This window comes from Cololabis saira, chromosome 14 (assembly GCF_033807715.1).
Source record: "Cololabis saira isolate AMF1-May2022 chromosome 14, fColSai1.1, whole genome shotgun sequence".
NCBI classification, from domain to species: domain Eukaryota; kingdom Metazoa; phylum Chordata; class Actinopteri; order Beloniformes; family Belonidae; genus Cololabis; species Cololabis saira.
The window spans coordinates 20,854,505-20,874,577 of record NC_084600.1 but is presented as its reverse complement, the minus strand read 5'-3'; the positions used below and the strand labels follow the sequence as shown (position 1 = coordinate 20,874,577).

Here is a 20,073-nt window from a genome sequence, read left to right as displayed (position 1 = left end):
GTGACCATAATAAGTGAGGTCAGTTTAAAAACGTCCTCCTCTCTTAACAGATTCACCCTCTGAGCCAGTCTACTATCAAACACAACGTCAAGTCCCTGATCACCAGTCCCAGCAAGCATCCGCACAGCATGCCCCAACTGGAGGCAATGGAGCGAGCCAAATACGAGGAGAGCAAGCCAGTGCGCCACACATCCGTGGTCAACTCCACCACCTCTGTCCTGCGCTCCACACACCAGGAGGCCAGCAAAGCCCAGCACAGCCCCGGCATGTATGAGGACGCCAACGCTCGCAGGACCCCCGTTAACTACAGCACTAATCCGGTTTCCAGAGGATCACCCATGCTCGGGCGTGCGCCAGATGGTATATTTCATAATCATTTAAATTCTATTTACAAACTCAGCCATTCATTGCTTGTTTGGCTCTACAATTATAGCATTAGACCAAATTAAGTTAAACCTTCATTATGCCAAACCAGATCATCCTATTTCTGTTAAAAGGCATGTTATACCTAATGTGCACCCCGTGCTGAGGGCATTAGATGACCTTTCAGTCCTGATTTAGTTTTCTGTGACAAAGTAATGGCAAGCGGCCGTATTATAAATTGTTACATCACCTGATTGTCGGAGCCGTTTGTGTTTTCTCTCTGAAGGTGGAATAAGCTCTGCAAAATCTACTGCACATGACAGAAAGAGTACCCTGACCCCAACACAGAGGGACTGTGTCCCAGCCAAGTCCCCCGTGTCTGGCGGTGACCCTGTAACCTCACACAGTCCCTTCGACCCCCACCACCGGCCTGTCGTTCCAGGAGAAGTGTACCGAGCCCACTTGCCTCCACATCTCGATCCTGCCCTGGCCTTCCACAGAGTGCTGGATCCTGGTAAAGTATTTAAGTCTTCCCCACTCTTTCCACTTGAACTACCTCCTGAGTGAGCTAGTCCCCTAATTCACATGCATGCGTTAGGCATCTTTTCAATTATTGATGTCAGTCGTTGTCATCAGCATCTATGAGCCTTCGGTTTAGGTTTCATCCTTTTTTTTTTTTTCTCTCATCTTCTTCCTTTTCCTCCACAGCGTTCATGTTCCCCAGGCAGCAGTCCCCAACAGGCTACCATAACACCTACCAGCTATACACCATGGAGAATACGCGGCAGACTATCCTCAACGATTATATCACGTCCCAGCAGATGCCTGGCATGAGCCGAGGGCTGTCGCCACGGGAACAGCCTGTTGCTATCCCTTATCCAGCCAGCGCTCGAGGTATGGCCCTCAGTTTGCTGACACCCTGATCTGCTGTGACAGGCAGGAGGGGCTGTAGTATGCAGACCGTGTGCGTGTGAAGTAGTGGCTACCTTTTCCAGACGCCCAGAAGCAAATGACCTTTACAAATTCTGCTGATCTGCTCTCGACATTGGCGCTGCAACTGATTCGGCTACGACTCAATTTCCTATTGGGTACGGTCATCCAAATATCCATTTGCTGAGTGGTTGCCTCTTACAAGTTGACCACTATTCCACTCCGTTTGCAGCCGTATTGCTTACTGATCAATCTGTATTTGGCAGCTGTAACAGATGAAGGTGATGGGTTACAGCTAAGTGTATACGGTGTTCATAGATTCAGAAATTGATGGATTGGTTCTTGTTGTTCACCGTTTGGCCCTTTGCTTCTGTCTGTAAAAGGGATTATTGATCTAGCCCAGATGCCTCCAACTATCCTGTTGCCTCACCCTGGGGGAACAGGTGCTCCCTCTTTGGAACGCACCGTCTACCTCTCTGGAGCTCAGCCCCCTTTCCCTCCTAGGGCTTTCAACCCAACCTCCATATCTCCAGGTGAGGATCCCTCCCTCCCCCCATCCATGCATCCCGTGCTCCCTTATCTCCCTTGCCACGATCTCCATGTTCCCTCACACTCAGCGAGGGTGCATCCCCGCACTGGCCTGAGGTGTGAAAGGTCAGTTTTGGCCAGTCCTGTGACAGATCAAGTTCGGTGTCACTGCTGTCACACTGGGAATGGTTTCCCACAGCAATAGATTAGGTCAGAGAAGTTCAAAATGCAGGAATAAACGCGAGTATTCTCTGTGTGTCTGAAAGTGGATACGTTTGTGTGAATATGACCATATTTGCTGTGATTATCTGAGAACTTGGCATCAAGGCGAAGGTTTCTAAAGGAAGCCTGAGCCATCCTGTAGAGACCACAGGGGTTGTATGTTTATATTTTCAGTGTGTGTGATGTCCATGTTTCCTTAGGCCACCCGAGCCATCTTGCCGCCAATGCAGAGAGAGAACGGGAGAGAGAGCAGCAGGAGAAGGAGAGGGAAAAGGAACGGGAGCAGCGGGAGAGAGAACGGGAGCGGGAAATGAGAGAACGGGAACGTGAACGGGAACGTGAACGGGAGCGAACCAATGAGTACATTCGTGGAGGTGAGTAGTTTTGCTGCTATATATGAGTGGAGGTTATTTTCTTTTTTTTTTTTTTTTTTAATTTAAAACCAAAAACTTTATTTAATAATAAAAAAACAAACTCCCTAAAACAATTAATAAAACAGCAGAAAATAAAGGTGGGAGATTTCCAGTGAATTTCCTTTAGTACAGCATAAACCCATGTAGTGCCTAAAATCGACTGTTGAAATTGTAAAATACAGTTTAAAATGCTACAGAAGAGATCTCTTCGATGTGATCTAATGAACGCTTTGACCCTGTTTAAGTATGAATTAGGCCTTTACATGAACAGAGGCAGTCTGAGCTGGTAAAAGCAGGAGAACCAGTATGATAGAACTAGCAAACGTAAAAACAAAGATGCTTAAAGGCACAAACACAGCGAGTGACATTGCTGAATGATTTGGTCCATGCGTCTTTATCAATGCAACAAGGCCAAAGTAGCTTTTCCCCAGATTAGGAAGGCTTTTAATAAACAATTTTGGTCTTCTGTTTGTCAAAAAAAAAAAGAAAAAGGTTTTAATTGATGTGAAACACGATGAAGTTTTCACTATAAATCTACGACTTAAATGTAGACACTAAAAACAGATTAAACTCATTAATTTTGTTCCCTTTGAACCTCATTATTTCTCGTTATTTTCTTTTTTAATAAAGGGAATCTTGCTCTTGTTTGCCTTTTTTGTTTTTAAACTGTGTTGAAATGTTTCCTTTGTGAAGGTGGGCCAGAGCAGCCAGTTCGGCCCGGGAGTCGAGGTTACCTGCACTCCCCTTCTCCTTCCTCACTTAGGACACAAGAGGTGGTGGTTCAGCAGCGGCCGAGCATCTTTCAGGGAAAGAGTGTCATCACGTCTCTCATGTAAGCACGAAACTAAAGGTTAAATCATTCAGACGATCTTCAAACATGGGATAACATTTGCTATCAAAATTTGATTATATCTCGCATGACTTGGTTCTTCAAAACTACATACCCAAGTTGAATTAATGTAAACACAGTTATACATGCTTGTTCTCAACGGTTTTATTTCAGGCACCCGTCTCAGCCATAGCTGTGTCACTACATGTGATTTATGCAGCGGGAATGACAACAACATTTTATTGAGTGGCTCTGAGGTCGAGGTCTCCTCTTCAGGACCTAATATTAGGGGATGGCTATTTCGATATGGAAGAGATCTCCTCTTCAGCACCTAAATTTAATAGGATGGATATTTTGATGGCTGGCCAACTGCTCAGCTCAGATCAAATCTGTCCCAGCTGCCCTTCTATTTTTGCAGTTCTGCCCTCTTCCTATTTGCTTTCTAAGGCCACAGGACATCACCACTGTGTGGATTATAAGTCCCTGGTTAGTTGGAAAGAATGTTTACAGATTCGACTTGCTCCTCATTATTTGTGTGTTGCAAATAGTGTGAACTCCCTTTGTATGTTGTGCTCTAAAAATTCTGACAAATGATTTACATAAAAATCAGCATCTTTTTTTAGAAATATCTAGGGATTTTACTTTGGCTGTAGGTGCTACTACTACTAAACCGGAAATGTTCTGGTGCTCTGACGATGATAGAATGGACGGGTTGTTTAGCTTCAATGTTTTTAAGTTGGCTCATTTTGTTTCTGAAGCCTGGAGAAAGCGTCAGGATTGTTTATATGTTTAATTGGGGAAGCAATTAGGATTAAGGCCTTGCTCAGGGGTCCAAGGTGGTTCATCTTGGTTGCCATTCTGGGGCTTGAACCTTGAGCCCACCTCTGTAGCCACTAGACTACCACCCTCCGAGGTGCTGGCAACTGTTTCTATGAAGCCCACTTAGCATCTCTATTGGTCATAACTTGAATATTATTGTTTTAAATGATGATTTTTACACCCCAGATTAGTGATGCACCGATTGTTCGGTAACCAAAATTGTTCGGCCGTTGTAAAATAAAGAAATAGACTGGTCGCTCCGTCCCGTAACGTTGTGCACCACATAAATCGTTGGCCAACCAAAAACTAACCCCATAAGAATTTTACCTAATAGACTGGCCGCTCCCGTAATAAATCGTTGGCCAAACAAAAAGTAACCACATAAGAATTTTACCTAACATTCACCAGGAGGTGGAACCAAAACAACATAATGCTGGGAAATTTAAAAAATTTCATTTTTTTATGTTCAATAAATATTTTCTACTTTGTAATTTTGTAAAAGATTTTTTTGTTTGAAAAGCATGCCTAAATCAAATTTATTTGATTTATGCAATGGTGAAAAAAGTCGAAATTTTGTGAAAAAAGTCAAAATTTTGTGAAAAAAGTCAAAAAGTAACCACAATGCAATGGTGAAAAAATTGGCAAAATAAATGAAAAACTGCAAAGAACCATGTTCGGTATTGTTCGGTATTCGGCCAAGTGTTTTATTATTATTTTCGGTTTCGGCCACAAATTTTCATTTCGGTGCATTTTGTCCAGTTCATCCTGAAATAACAGGTCCCATATCATTTGTTATTGTGTACATGCAGAGTAGTTATGCAAGTGATTACATTTTGTTTGCATATCAGAACTTATTAGATGGAAGACCCAATTTAGAAAAAAAACAGCACACTTTACAAACAATACTCAAGGAAACTTTAATTATGACTTATCCCCCCCCCCCAGGCATAATCCACAAGCCACGACATCAGCACCCCAAAGTAGTTCCCGCTACAGTACTGCAGCTGACGCTCTAGCAGCTTTGGTCGACGCCGCTGTCTCTGCACCACAGATGGACGTCGCCAAGGTGAAGGAGAGTAAACACGAGCGGGATGAAGATATGTCTTCATCAAGTGCAGTGAGACGCGCACCCAACCTCTCTGAACAGCAACAACCAGAAGCCGAAAGCCGATCTTTGCACTCACCGTATAGTACCATGTCCCTACCGGGAGGCAAGCCCCATCCCTCTTACCCCGATAGTTCAGGTATGGGGGCTAAAGAGAAGGCTCCTCAGACAAAGTCCCGAATCGAAGAGGAGCTCCGGACTCATGGAAAGACAACTATAACAGCTGCAAGCTTCATCGACGTCATCATCACGCGTCAGATCGCCTCAGACAAAGACTCGCGTGAACGAGCCTCCCAGAGCTCCGAGTCCTCAGGCCGCTGTGAGTTTTTATTGTGTTATTCTAAGATAAATTCACTGTGACAGTAATATTATCCATTAGCTGCACAGACTTAAATACTAATAAAGTGGAGTTTGTTTTTTAAATCCATTGAATTTTCTATTGACCTCATCTTCATGCCCCGTACTTGGCTGATCATAAAAGAAAACCTTTGGTTTATATTTGTCTTGAAGTGTCATCTGGTCGATATGACAACACGGCTGCAGGAGCCATTGAAGTGATAAGCCCTCCTAGTTCCCCAGTTCAACCCCAACAGGACAAACCGGAAGACGGGCAACAACAAGCACCAGGTATGAACCCAGTAAACTGAGGAATGTATAAGTAAGGATGCTTAAAATCAGTTTGGTGTTACAGTAGCGAGGCAGATTTGGCAGTGAGGGCTAAATTCAGCCATGTTAAGTAAACAAGTTGAGGATGCGAAACTTGGATGGCTTGGCCTAGTGACATTTGAGATTGTCAGACAGCATTCCAGCGCAGCAGACTGGTCACCAGACTGCACTAGAAGTTATTCTTGTCACCTGCGAGCAGATGTAGAGCAGTTACTCTTGGCAGGGAGCCTATTGGCTCATCACCTCTGACTTAAGCCTGTTTTAATGGAACAATGCTGTCCCTGCTCAACCTTCCAGTTGGCATGCGGGCGTATGATATGAGTCGTTACCGGCAGTCAGGGGAACCACTTCAGCCTCCTTCCTCCCAGGCAGACAGCTACTCGCAGGTCCCCAAAACTCACCGAGTCATGACCTTGGCGGACCACATTTCTGTAAGTAATTTCAAAAATGTGACTTCAGGGTAATTAATGCAGCACATACCAAAAAGGAAAATCACATGGGTGCCAGCCTATTCTGACTCTCTAACAATACTTTGCTGTAATTTCCTGTAATGCAGCATATAATCACCCAAGACTTTGCCAGGAATCAGGACCCTCCGGTCTCCTCTTCAGCATCATCATCCACATTCCAGGGCTCAGCGCCATCAGTGTCATCGTCAGGTCGGGTCAAGGCACCCAGCCGCTACAGTCCCGAAAACCAGGTCCAGCCTCCTCACCACCAGAGATCCTCCAGCAGGATATCTCCAGAGAACGCCTCTGACAAGCCCAGAGCTAGGTACAAGAAGTCTGAAATTAATTGCAAGTCTTAATTATACTTAAATAAAAAATGTGTAAAATGTCTTCACCGGCCTGGTCCCTTTTTTCTTTTTCTTCCTCTAGGCCCGGTAAGTCTCCAGAGCGAGGAGGCAGATCGATGGAGAACTACGAACCAATTTCTCCTCCACAGGGATACCAGGGCATGGACAAACAAGAGGCTGCTGGTGCTCCACTGCAGAGACGAGAGGCTGACAACTCTGAGATCAGGTACGAGATGAGAACATGGTTCAGTTTTGATACATATTCTATATTAAAATTGTACAATACATTTCAGCCAATTCTTATTAAATTACAGTAATAATTTGTATTAAAAAAGTGTCGTTTAAACCTGTTAACTGTATTTACATTAGTTAAAGTTACTTGTTGTCAATCACCTTATACGTACACAACCAAATAATAACACCATCAAATCTCCTGACTGTTTTGGATTGTAAATGAATTTCTAGTTTGAATGCCCTTCATTAGAAATGGATTGATATCTCAGTGGGGTCAAAACAGTGTTCTGCAAAGGCTTTTTTATCTTTATTTTTTGCCTTAGTTTCTCTCTGACTCTGCCCTTTGTGTGGTTCAAGGACCGACTCTCGGTCCCCAGGAAATATAGGCTACCTGCCTGCCTTTTTCACCAAGTTGGAGAGCACCTCACCGATGGTTAAATCCAAGAAGCAGGAAATCTTTCGTAAGTTGAACTCCAACTCTGGTGTTGGTGATTCTGACGTTGGTAAGTGGGTCTTCTTCTCTTATCCTTTTGTCTGTTATCCATGAATTCCAACTAGTTCTTCACTTGTTGAGCATGTGATAATTTACCTCTTCCCTTTGAATCCCATTTTATTTGTAAGATATTATGATGTTTGTTTTTTAAAACAATGAATGATTATTTTGCAGGAAGCGCACAGCCGGGAACAGAAATCTTCAACTTGCCTGCTGTTACCAGTTCAGGTAAGTAAAAACAAAAACTCATTCACATCACTTTTAGTCAGTATTTCCTCTCACACCATTGTTGTTGTTGCAATGCTATTTGTAGGCAGCATCAACCCAAGGAATCAGTCCTTTAATGACGCAGCCAGTAATCTGGGTTTAGAGGACATCATCCGCAAGGCCTTGATGGGCAACTTGGAGGAGAGACAGGAGGAGCACCAGGGAGGGGGAGGAGGGTCTGTTGGCATCAACAACGCATCCAGCCAAGGTGGTGACGCCCGGCAGGAGGCCAGTCAGTCTCCCAGTATGGGTACGCTGACATCAAAAACACACAGCCAAAATTGTATCTGTAGGATAGAAAATAGGGTTGTTGTTTACACTCATTTCTCGTTTTAATCTACAGGAAAGCAGAAGCAAAGCAAAGCAAACAGCCGGAAATCCAAGTCACCTAACCTGAGTCAGGCCTACGCCGGAGGGGAGCGTCCCTCGTCAGTTTCCTCCGTCCACTCCGAGGGCGATTATCACAGACCAACACAACCCCAGTGGAGCTGGGACGACCGGCCTTCCTCCACAGGTGAGCTGCCCACCCTCTGCTGCCGCTGTCTGACGACAGTAACACCTGCTGAAATTACAGACTGGAATACAGTTTCCACGTATTTTTGTCACTGTGGTTCCATCTTTTTCCATCTTTTTTTTTTCCCCCCGCTCAAGGTCCCATGCAGTTTCCTTTCAACCCGCTGACCATACGCATGATGAGCAACACGCCACCCACCTCAATAGCCTCGCCTTCTCTCCAGAGCCAGCAGCAGCAGCAGCAACAACAGCAACAACAGCAGCAACAACAGCAGCAGCAGCAGCAACAGCCCCCAGCAGGAGCACCTGTGACCCAGCAGCGACCATGGCCGTCTCTGCTGTCAGAACAATATGAGACCCTATCTGACAGTGACGACTGAGCCCTGCCCCCCCCCCCCCCGCTAAAAACCCAGTAACTAGAAGAGAGGCCTGTGCTAAGGCTAGTCTGTTCACATCCCTGTCCCTGAACTAACCTCGCTGATTGGCGAGTACGACGAGTAGATGGGGTGGTGTCCTTTTTTTGTTCTTGGTGCTATGGCGCCCCCTGGCTGTTGACTTGGAGCAGCAGTGTGTGACAGGCAGGAGTCTTCTGAACAAGGCTCACTCTTGCTCCAGAAGTTCTGACCAAGCCTTTCAGAGAAATGAAACTCAACTGAGGTGATGACATTTGCTAGAATTGAGCTTAAGAGCTTAATATGTAAAAAGATGCATCATAAAAAAGCTATTTCTGAATTTTCTCTGGTTTCTGTAAAGATACACCTTGTCTTTAAGAAAATCATTGTATGTAAATAGAGTAACTTTTTGCAGTGTTTTTCTTAACTTGATTATTTCTTATTTTGATGTTGCTTTAAATTGATCCACTTTAAATGGGAAGAGTTCGGGGGGGTGATCTTTGATATTGCAGTTGCTCTCCCAGTCCACCCCCAACCCACGTCACCTGAGACCTATTCAGATATTTTGTGATGCTAATAGAGATCGAACCTGTAGGACATACTCTGTGGCCCATGAGGACGTCGCAGAGATTGTGCCACGCTGTGAGCCACCCACCAAACACCACCAGAGCCTGGATGTTGGAGGCAAGACTACACTTGATTTCAAACAGCAGTAATATCTGACGTCTGGATTGTGACTTTCAGGTGGTGGAGATAAATCCTTACCCTGTAATAGCTGAAAAATGTCATCAAAACAAGTTGAGAACACTGGTGTCATAGCAGAAAGGTGAAAAGTCCGATATAAGCTTGCCAGAAATTAGATCTTTATGACTACTCCTTAACACCATCTGAATAATGAAAGTGAGCCAATGTGTGTGTGTGTTTTTCTTTTCTTTTTTTGCTTTAACACATGTCACATCTCTGCAGTTTAAGTTTCCAGCCTGTCCAGAATTATGTGCTCTGAGATGTTTTCATAGTTTAAAAAAAAAAAAGTTTTAGGATGTTGTTTTTCTTTTCCTTTTTTCTTTTATTTTTTGCGGGTGCATTGGGGGGCGGGGGGGCTTTTGCCACGCCTTGTGACTTGAGAAAGAAGGCAGCTTTAACTAATTTTCTCAGAGATATATGTACGTGTTTGATGTTTGTATTTGTTTCTGTAGTCCCTTTTTATTTTTCTTTGATACTGTCCTGACAAAAATCTGAACTCTGTAAATTTTCTTTCCATTACAAACACGAAAAAAAAGACTAACCAAACCTAAAGAATGATCTGCACCATTGTTGCACTTTTTTGCATTGTGGCTTTTGACAACAAAAGGCGTATTACCTGCTGTGTAACTTATTCAATCTCCAGCCCACTACTACATTAAGATGTGCTTTAACCTTTCCCACCACTTACAGAAATCTGGATGTTTTAACTTCCTGTCTTTTCTTATGGCTGGTACATGATATTTTAAGTGTTACGCCTGCATCACAGTTGCAGTTCTAAGTGCATGGTACCGTTAAATGTTTAAGGATTTGCTGTCATGGTTATTCAACGCCTTGGCCACTTAGTTTCTGCTTTTGTTGTTTGAATTAACAGACATAAAGCTTTGAATATGCATTCTACTAGGTCAGCATCATACAAGCAGTACCATTGCTCTCCAAGTCTTTTGTTTTTGTTTATTGTTTTACTTGGTAACGTGAAAAAAAAATGCAATTTTTGGCTTTCACTTTGCTTAGTCGAATCCATTCAGCTCTAAACTTGATATCTTCATTTAATTTTTAAAAAATTGTAACACATTTTTGTTTTTCTGTCATTTTCATCTTTGTTCTTCATCCTGTCTTAGATGGGATGCTATGTGTTTACAGAGGCAATGACAAAAAAGTTTACAAACTTGAATTTAAAAAAGAAAAAAATGAAAAAAAAAAATCCAACATTAAGCCGGAAAAAAATAATTGGAGCATATTCCTGCTCTCTATCAAACAAACACTTTTTTGTCCTTTTTTTTTAATGTCTTTTTGAAATTGAGACTTGAAACCCCGTGTATCCCATGATGTTTAAATGCAATGTTTGTATCGCACAATGTCTCTAAGTAGGCTATTACAAGAGTTCAGACCAATCAAATAAAGTGGATCAGTTCTCCGCCACTGAAAATTTTGTAGATTTATAGATGTGCCATCTTTTTGTTGATTGCATTTTATTTCTTCTTATTGACTGCACACTGTCATGCTTGGTCACTGAGTTGTACTGCAACTGTTGAGTTTCATTTTCATTGGCAAATTAATGCAATATAAAATGAAAACGTGTCAGGAATTGCAATGTAATAAATAGTATATAATGTAATCAGTCTATTAATTACAATTAATAGGCTTACACCCACTTTTCAAGTAACTGCCATTTATTTTGCTGTTTTTTCATTCTTATATTTTCATACAAAAGTGTTATCCATAGGTGGCTTAAATTTAGCTGTATTCTTACGTGTATAATCAGTTATCTTGTCACACTATAACTACAAATCAAACAGTAGCGATGTTATTATTTAATTGTGGTAGTATTAGTGAACACCTATGAAATGCTAGGCCGGATTATCCATATACTGAAGCGGGCGAGCGCCCAGGGACACCAGCCAATGAGGGGCACCAAATCAAATGACACACTGGATCATATATGTCATATTTTGTTATTTTCTCTATATATTTGCTGGAAGAGGAGCAAACGGGTACAGCAGTAACCAATGATATAATAAAATTACATGAAAATAATAATAATAAAATAAAAAGAATTGCGTTTGAGTGAGAGCCTTAACAGCTTAACAACCTTAAATCTAACAGCCTACACATTGCTATTTTATTAATGTGCTGTTCCCTACCTTCACATCAGCTCATTCAGTAGGCCTGTTTGATTGTTTAGTCATATGCTGTAATAGTTTTGCATGTAGTCCTCAGACAGGCCATAAATGATGGAAATGATGATAGTTAACATGTGGTGTTACATTGGCATGTGAGTCTTATTCTGATTGGAGCATCAGTGTAGTTTGGCGTTTGTAGACTCATGTCTATCTGTGGTGTTACTCTTAGTTGGTTGCTTGTATTACATTTATTTGTAGTATGAGTGTTGAGCATGTACTTCAGCAATATGTTCATGTAAATCTATGGTCTTTATAACCATGGTACATTTCCCCTTTTTTACCGTAAAATGTGGGAGTAAGGGGGCACTTCAAGTGTGGTCACCCTGGGGTACCACACTGAGTTAATCCGGGTCTGATTTAATACACATACAGGATAACAGTTCATCTCTAAAATGCTCCCCAAAAATGCGTCAAATCTTTTATTTTGAAAGGAATGCCGTGCACAACACCGGAAGCTGTCATTCTCGTCGTGTCTAGAGCGCCTGAATTATGGTTCCGCGTTAAATCGACGCTGAGTCTACGCCGTACTACGGCGTATGGTACGCGGCGACGCACAACGTACGCCGTAGGCTCTGCGTTGGTGTAACGCGGAACCATAAATCCGGCTTTAGACACGACGAGAATGACAGCTTCCGGCGTTATTGACTGGAGGAAACAACTGAAGATGGAGTTATTTCTCCCAGCTGTGGCTGAACAACTTTTCCGAGATATCCAGAAAACATATCAGGAAACCTCTCAAAGTAAGCTTCGAGTGGCAAATGCACATTATTTTGAGGGAAACGTGAGCTTCACTGAGGTTAGTTTCAGTGCATGAAGCTGCAGAATTGCTCGCCGAAAGGTGATCTTTCGGGACTTTCTTGTTAGACTTACTGTGGATTTATCTTCACTTTGGAAAGAAAGGAGATAAGTGAATGAAAATCCATTTTTTCCCTTGACTAAAAGGCAGGTACGGTATTTACTTTAGCTGTCTCCACAGTAACATTATTGTAGCATTAGTTGTAGCGAGGGTTGCAAAATTCCGGGAATTTTCAAAGTTGGAAACTTTCCATGGGAATTAACGGGAATATATGGGAATTAACGGGAATAAATAAGACATTTACAGAATTGAAGGTTGGCCCTTAACAGGGAACTTAAATATAGTTGGGGGAAATATATTGTAGCATAGTCTTGGCTAAAACAACCAGGGCTATTGAGGCCACGCCCCCTACATGCACTGTGCATTCCTCCATCACATGCACAGGTGATTTCTTGAAGCCTGGAGGCCACACATTTGAGCTCAAAGCACAAGACTATTGAAGCCACACATTTGAGCCCACGGACTATATAAAGTCAAGTAAGTTTTGATAATATTATGGGGTAAATATATTTGATCTATAATGGTATTAATGTTTACCTTGCAAATATTAAATAAAAATTTATTAACACAGTAGCTAGCTAGCTGGTAAGTTAGGTGTTAAATGAAAGCTATTTTTCATTTCATTGACCATTTAAGAGGCTAGCTTATTATGGTGGTAGCTACCTCAAATTTGATGCTGTTTTTTCTGACTCCAGCAAGACGGTTTTCTGTAACCATTCAAGAATTTATACATCAATTGTCAAATATTTTGAAGACCATTCCAGTTGTTTAGCCAACTATATTTCTGTTCATGCCATTGCTTTAGTGTTTTTACAAGCTTTTTTTTTATGTTATTCTGCAGAAAAATGCCACGTTTGCCATCTGATGTGTGGAAGCATTTCACACAAGCGAATGTTGAAGGAAAGTCTTTGTATGTATGTAAATACTGTGCAAAGACATACGTGAAGAATGCTACAAAAATGCAGCAACATATTGCCAAGTGCCAAAAAGTTCCTCAAGGCTCAAAACATTCAGCAGACAAGAGTTCCACTCCAGGGGAAAATGAATCTGCTGTATCAGAGTCAGATACCCTCTCATCAGCTCCTGGTCCCTCTGGTATCAGAGCATTCTTTGATTTAATGGATGAACGTAGCCAGAGAAATGCAGATGAGTGTTTTGCTCGTGCAGTCTACGCAACTGGCTCACCACTGATGCTGCCATCCAGTGTGTACTGGAAGAGATTTTTGAATGTTCTCCGGCCAGCATACATCCCCCCAACCAGGCATGCGCTATCTACTCATTTGCTGGATGAGGAGTTCAACAGAGTGCAAACAAAGGTCAAGCAAACCATTGTCAAAGCAGACTGTATTTCAGTCATCTCTGATGGGTGGTCAAATGTTCGGGGACAAGGAATTATCAACTACATTGTCGCCACCCCTCAACCTGTATTCTACAAGAGCACAGACACAAAGGACAACAGACACACAGGCCCCTACATTGCTGATGAGCTGAAAGCGGTCATTAATGACATTGGACCAGAGAAGGTTTTTGCACTTGTCACTGACAATGCACCAAATATGAAGGTTGCCTGGGCACATGTGGAGGAGACCTACCCTCATATAACAGCCATTGGCTGTGCTGCCCATACTCTTAATCTTCTCCTGAAAGACATCATTGCACTGAAGACAATGGACACACTACACAAGAGAGCTAAGCAAGTTGTGAAGTATGTGAAGGGCAAACAAGCAGCTTCAGCAACCTATCTCTCAAAGCAAAAGGAAAAAAACAAGAGTACCACACTGAAGCTCCCCAGCATCACACGATGGGGTGGTGTTGTCATCATGTATGACAGTCTACTGGAGGGAAAGGAGTCTCTGCAAGAGATGGCCATATCCCAGACTGCAGGCATTGAAAGTGACATCAAAAGAATCCTGTTAGATGATGTGTTCTGGGAAAGAGTGATTAGCAGCCTGAGAATCCTCAAACCAATTGCAGCAGCAATTGCCAAGATAAAGGGGGATGATGCCATCTTATCAGATGTCCACTGTCTCTTTGCTGACCTCAAAGAAGAAATCCAGACGGTCCTGCCCACTTCCCTACTACTCAAAGCAGAGGAAACTGCTGTGGTCAAGTCATTGGAGAAGCGCCGGGAGTTCTGCACGAAGCCAGCGCATGCAGCAGCATACATGCTGGACCCAAAATATGACAGGGGCATACTCTCTGGAGAAGAGATTTACGGTGCTTATGCTGTTATTACAGCCATGTCTGGCCACCTGGGCCTTGATAAAGGCAAGGTTCTGGGCAGTTTGGCTAAGTACCGAACCAAGACTGGCCTTTGGGAAGGGGATGGAATCTGGCAGTCATGCCAGCACATATCTGCATCCACCTGGTGGAAGGGACTTTGTGGATCTGAGGCCCTTGCACCTATAGCCTCCATCATCCTGCAAATCCCACCATCATCAGCCGCCTCTGAGCGTAGCTGGTCACTCTTCGGGAACACACACACAAAGGTTTGCAACAGGCTCACAAACGTGAGAGTGGAAAAACTGGTGGCCATTCGGGCAAACCTAAGGCTCTTTGAACCTGACACAGAGCCATCCTCAACCAGGCTGGACAGTGACACTGAAGAGGAGCTGTCAGAGCCGGATGTTGAGGAGGTGAACATGGAGGATGTTGATGAGGCCCAGGAAGAGGCCATTGCCTGAAAGGTTTTGGCAAAAAAGCAGAACATGCAGAAACTAGGCTTGTCGAGCTCGAGGGAAGAGGCTTTTGTTTTACATGTTGAATGGGACTTTTTTGGAGGGAGTTGGGCTCCTTTCATTTAACATTTTGAATGGGACTTTTTTTTTTGGGGGGGGGGGTTAGGGTCATTTTACTTTTTGATTGGGTGGGGGAGTGGGATGAGTTAGTATTTACTCAACATTCATGTTTTTGTTGTTCATTAAAATAATTGTTCATACAAAAATAAAAACTAAAGTTTTACTCAAATAAATCTGTTGAAATGTCATGTTTTTGTATTATCTTGCATGGATATCTGCTTATGACAAAATAAATATTTACATTTATGTTTGGATATGATACAGTTTGTTTAAATTACCCCCAAATTCCAGTTAATTAATTTAAATGGAAATTCCCATGGAAAGTTTCCAATTTGGAATATTTCCAAAATTCCCCAGCTTAACTTAAAGTTTCCGGAAATTTACCGGAAATTTTCCACCCCTTTGCAACCCTAGTTGTAGCTGAGATGCAGCTTTGCCTGCACGTTGCAGTAATGCAGTTCAGCATGCGACCTGTAGGCGGCGCTGCTGCAACAGAATTTTATCTGAAGCTCATACACAAGTACTGCCTGCTATTACACTGTACAGTGTATATAAATACAGTAAAGGTTTGGTTTTTAAACATTCTTAACTAAATAAACCTTATGTCACACATTTCCAACTTTGTAACAATGTGTACAAATCAGTTATATGAATCTAGATGCACATATTAAAAATTATCCTTGGTCACGGATCATCAGTATTGTGTGCATAATTAATAAACTAGGCATTACAAATTGGCAAATATGGACATTTTATCATTCAATATGTTCTAATATATCGTCTCATGGTAATGATTTGGTCCCCACGCCCCATTTCCACACACTGCTTGGCATACCCCCCTGCACTTCTGCTAGTCAAAGTCAAAGTAGCTCCCCCACATGTGGAGTACATACAGGGAAGCAAAAGTGTGTTGCTCTCAGACCCTTGGTACATAAATTGAAATAGAAAATGCTAAATACTGCAGTCTTTAAATATATGCAAATGAGGGCATGCAAAAATAAACCCAAAGTCAAATACAGAGTTAAACATTGAAATAGGGCCACATGTGGATATTAAGCATGTATTATCAACAGTTCAATGTACTGGTGGTGCAAGAGCTACTGAGCTTATCAGACTATTTAAAGCTGACTGATGCAGAAGCAACTGCTGAACTACTACAAATTTTACTCAGTGAGCGCAGTATGCGATTTAAATATCTAAGCTGAGGCCCACCCTTGTGTTTGCAGTTTGGGCTGCAGGAATAGTCACACCTGTGCAAGGGGAGAAGGCTGACACACTGCCAGTCTAATGCAGTTTGATCTCAAGGCTGTGTAGCAGATGTTATTTTTTCTAACCTGTATTATATAGTTAGTTAGATGAAAAATTGTGATATTTTTTTTATGTTGTTTGTTTTACATTTTAAGAAAGTACTTTTTTCTTTTTTTCAGTTCCCGATGACTTGATACTTGCGTAAGTATACATTTTTTCAGTACATTACATATGTAATTGCAGCTCTGACCTGTTATATTATTTAAATGCCAATTTGGCCCTTTTGACTGATGAAGAGCCATTTTGCTTGCGATGTCACCTTTTATTAAAGATGTCATGAATGTCAGTCTGACTTATGACAGAAAAAGGTCCATATGCTGTCAGTTTGAGGGTTGTGTCAAGTTCATAAACCAAACTGAGGAAAAGGTTTTGAGGCATTTTTATTGTTTGGATTCACCAGAGTGACGCAACCCTAAGAGAGTGTCATGATGCTGCTCTGTCCTGATGATGACATTTCCTGGCATGGTGATTTGAATCACTGTGGGTGAGGAGTTGCTGCTTGTCTGGGTCAGCACACTCACATCCTGTTTCATCTGGAAGCCACTGGTATACAGACTCTTTTCACCCTGGTGCTCCACAAACAGCCAATCTCAGTCCTGCGTAATTCTTCCTCTTGATCAGTCAGTTTATGATGTTCTCATTTACTGTAAAGTGTCCTTGAGTACCTTGAAAGACACTGTTAAATGTGTTGTGTCTGCAAATTCTGCATCATCTAATTGCATTTTGCTTGCAGTCAATAACATAGACGCCGTCCAGCATTGTAATTAATCACAGCATTACAGGATCCTTGTTTGTTGCATTCAAGCATCAACATGATTCTCTTTGCTTTTTTTTCTGCATATTAAAGAGTATTTTTTGATATATTTACATTTTTCCAAGCCACATTATTGACATATAAAATGAAATTGAATTATTTTATTGTGCACTAAACTTGCATGTAAACACTTTAGTCTAAATTCACACCAGTTTGCATCCATCCATCCATCCATCCATCCATCCATCCATCCATCCATCCATCCATCCATCCATCCATCCATTTGATTTCTGGCCCCTACTTATTCCGGTTCAGGATCACAAACCTGTTCTGGCTGTCAACAGGATAGTGTTGGGTACATCCTGCAAAGGTTACCAGCTGCTCACACTCGCTCTTATAGCAGTTTAGAGTCGATCTAATTTTTTTTTTTTTGTAGGAGTATGGTAAAAACCTCTCCAGGAGTCATCCTGCAAATTTTCTTTTTGTAAATTTCCAGTAATGCCTGAAAATAAATGTAAAAACCCAATTTGCACATGCACTGACTTTGTCCTGCACCCTAGTCTTGAATGCAGTAGTAGGTTTGTGTGTCTTTTGATCTTCCACTTGACTGAAACGTACCTCCTCCTATCTTACAGGCTGAAATTTGCCTTCGGCTCTTGTGCGTTACAGGCTTTGGACCTGGTTGACCAACGTTCAGTCACCTGTCTGTCTTCTCCAAGTGGACGCAAGGCCTTCCAGGTGTGTCAACACTCACCTTTACAGTCACTTGTCCTACTTGAGGACATGGTGTTCAACCAATTAATGAGTTACATCATAACGTTAAATTAATACAACACTTTAGTCAAACAACAACACAGTTTCCGTGTATGAGCTGCATGAGAAGTGTGTGCATGGATAATAACTAGACACTAGACATCAATCAATTCAGGGAGAAACTGCAGCAGAATTGCTGTGACTGCTTAAGATGTTCTTACCAGTCTGTAAAAGTGTGTGTAAATGTTTGAGATGAAGCCATAAAAGTGTGTGTAAGGTAGGACGTGTAACAGAAAAGCTGGCAGCTGGATTATCTGTGAATTCCTCGTGGACCCGGAGCTTTTCCTGATGAGTTCACTGGAGAATTAAAAAGTGCATTTTGGACTTCTTTGGAAATCTTGGCCTGATTTCTTTCTTGGAACATGTAACGAAGCTGAATGACTTTCTTTCATTTGAAGCCTTCTAGCAAAAAAAAAAAGGAAAACCTAAAAGTCTGCTACTTTAGAGAGTTATGCTGTGAGAAAGAGGACAAACTTTCCTCAGTTTTGATTTAAAATTACATTCTTTTGAGTGAAAACTGTGGGCCCTAGAGCAGGATAAACAAAGAGTTTCCCCTTTTAGTTTCCAGCTTGCTCCTCTCTAGCAAATGTAATTACACTCCAGATCACTTTAATTTCTATGCCATTTATTTCTGTGGGAATATTTGGCAATAAATTGAGATATTCATGGGAAATAACTCAAGAAAGAAAGAAGAAAAGTCATTGCAAGTTTCACGTGATCAATCCCATCCGTTTTCAGTTTGAACTGCGTTTCTACAGAAAGCTGTGTGAGTTAGCGAACAAAAAGCCTGGTAAAATAATGGTAAACTGAATCTTTGACTTCCAGTACGGGGCAATCCTAGTCTGTCAGTTGTGAATAAATGCTCTAATGTTGCTGCAGATGTTTGGTATCACAGCTGTATTACAACAAAGGAGCAAAAGAGCAAAGGTCCCGTGGAAATCCTGCATGACTTGTGCTCTTTTTGTTCTCCGTCACCGTTGTCTGGACTTCCAGTCTGTCCTCAGTACAGATGTTCCTGTACGCTGTTCCTGCCGCTTGGTTGTGGCGTTCTATGCATGTCTTATCTGAAGTAATCACTTGGCTTTCATCCCCCTGGGCTGTCCTCTCGATTGTATTTGTAGATATTTGTTTTATATAACTTGGAATCAGGTTACGATCCGAGGAAAACTTGTCAGTCCCTTAATTTAGGTTTAAATGAGTGAAATGAACAAATCTTCATATTGGAGAAATGGCCTGAGCAAAGAGATCTTATTTCAATCGTCTTCTCCTTTCTTTTGGGAGTTTTTTTCTTCTCACATGCTCCACAGAGAATGATTTAAACATTTGAGATGGGACAGCATGTTTGTGGAGCAGCTAACATTGTTATCTGACAAAAGCCTCCTCCAGCTCTATGCAGAGGTTGTATTTCCCCTCTGGCTCTGGTTTTCTTATTCAGTCCAAAGACTTGCGATGGGTTGGTGCTTCCAAATTGGCCAAACAGAGGGAGTTTTTAGATAGTGGCAAAAACACAACAGTTCAGTTCACACCAAAAGTTAAAGGTATAGTGAGAAGAGGTCAACACAGATCTGAGGTCAGTTCATTGGAAACAAGTGAAGAAGATGAACTAGCAAGGACAAGTGCGTATGAGTCAATAAGTCAATTATCTGGACATTATGGCACGCTGGTTTGTTTCTAATGCAGTGGCAGGTGTCCTGTGTTCACTTTACCCAGCCGGACTGACCTATATCTGATTTTTATATGTAGATGTGACTCGTATCTTATTTTTTTCGGGGCTCTGTGACACAGAAATTAAGTCGTCAGATTGGGTATTTGATCCCACATTTGATGTGGACACTCGTCGTAGGTCAGGAAACATATTTATTGAATCACAGTTGTGCAACTATGTGACCGGCAGTCTGGATCACTTTCAGAGCAATTTCATGAACAATCAAAAAGAAAAATGCTAAAAATGTGCACTGTGAAGTGGTGTTTGCTGGAAGTATTTACTGAGGATTTGCAGAAGAGCGTCAAATTGATGTTGACTCACATAGATATGATTCACATTTCTCCT

General features: G+C 42.0%; 2 protein-coding genes across 6 annotated transcripts in view; both read left to right on the top strand.

Annotated features, from left to right (window-relative positions):
• The window catches only part of ncor1 (nuclear receptor corepressor 1), a 59,245-nt gene extending 48,316 nt beyond the window's left edge, over positions 1-10,929 (top strand). For 2 of the 3 annotated variants that reach the window (XM_061740084.1, XM_061740083.1), the window contains exons 31-46: positions 51-360; positions 650-877; positions 1,072-1,257; positions 1,677-1,826; positions 2,244-2,417; positions 3,150-3,288; positions 5,050-5,528; positions 5,720-5,836; positions 6,173-6,306; positions 6,432-6,649; positions 6,754-6,897; positions 7,263-7,408; positions 7,573-7,626; positions 7,712-7,915; positions 8,009-8,179; positions 8,317-10,929. In XM_061740084.1, coding sequence (XP_061596068.1) covers positions 51-360; positions 650-877; positions 1,072-1,257; positions 1,677-1,826; positions 2,244-2,417; positions 3,150-3,288; positions 5,050-5,528; positions 5,720-5,836; positions 6,173-6,306; positions 6,432-6,649; positions 6,754-6,897; positions 7,263-7,408; positions 7,573-7,626; positions 7,712-7,915; positions 8,009-8,179; positions 8,317-8,558 — 3,096 coding nt within the window. In that variant the 3' untranslated portion in view covers positions 8,559-10,929. The remainder of the gene's footprint in view (positions 1-50; positions 361-649; positions 878-1,071; positions 1,258-1,676; positions 1,827-2,243; positions 2,418-3,149; positions 3,289-5,049; positions 5,529-5,719; positions 5,837-6,172; positions 6,307-6,431; positions 6,650-6,753; positions 6,898-7,262; positions 7,409-7,572; positions 7,627-7,711; positions 7,916-8,008; positions 8,180-8,316) is intronic. The other variant, XM_061740085.1, reaches the window with a different exon arrangement.
• A 1,194-nt stretch (positions 10,930-12,123) lies between these two features.
• zswim7 (zinc finger, SWIM-type containing 7) overlaps positions 12,124-20,073 on the top strand; it is an 18,135-nt gene continuing 10,185 nt past the window's right edge. The window contains exons 1-3 of one of the 3 annotated variants that reach the window (XM_061740092.1): positions 12,136-12,234; positions 16,576-16,597; positions 17,846-17,948. In XM_061740092.1, coding sequence (XP_061596076.1) covers positions 12,159-12,234; positions 16,576-16,597; positions 17,846-17,948 — 201 coding nt within the window. In that variant the 5' untranslated portion in view covers positions 12,136-12,158. Of the gene's footprint in view, positions 12,828-13,191; positions 15,176-16,575; positions 16,598-17,845; positions 17,949-20,073 lie in introns of those variants that run through there. The other 2 variants (XM_061740090.1, XM_061740091.1) reach the window with 2 other exon arrangements.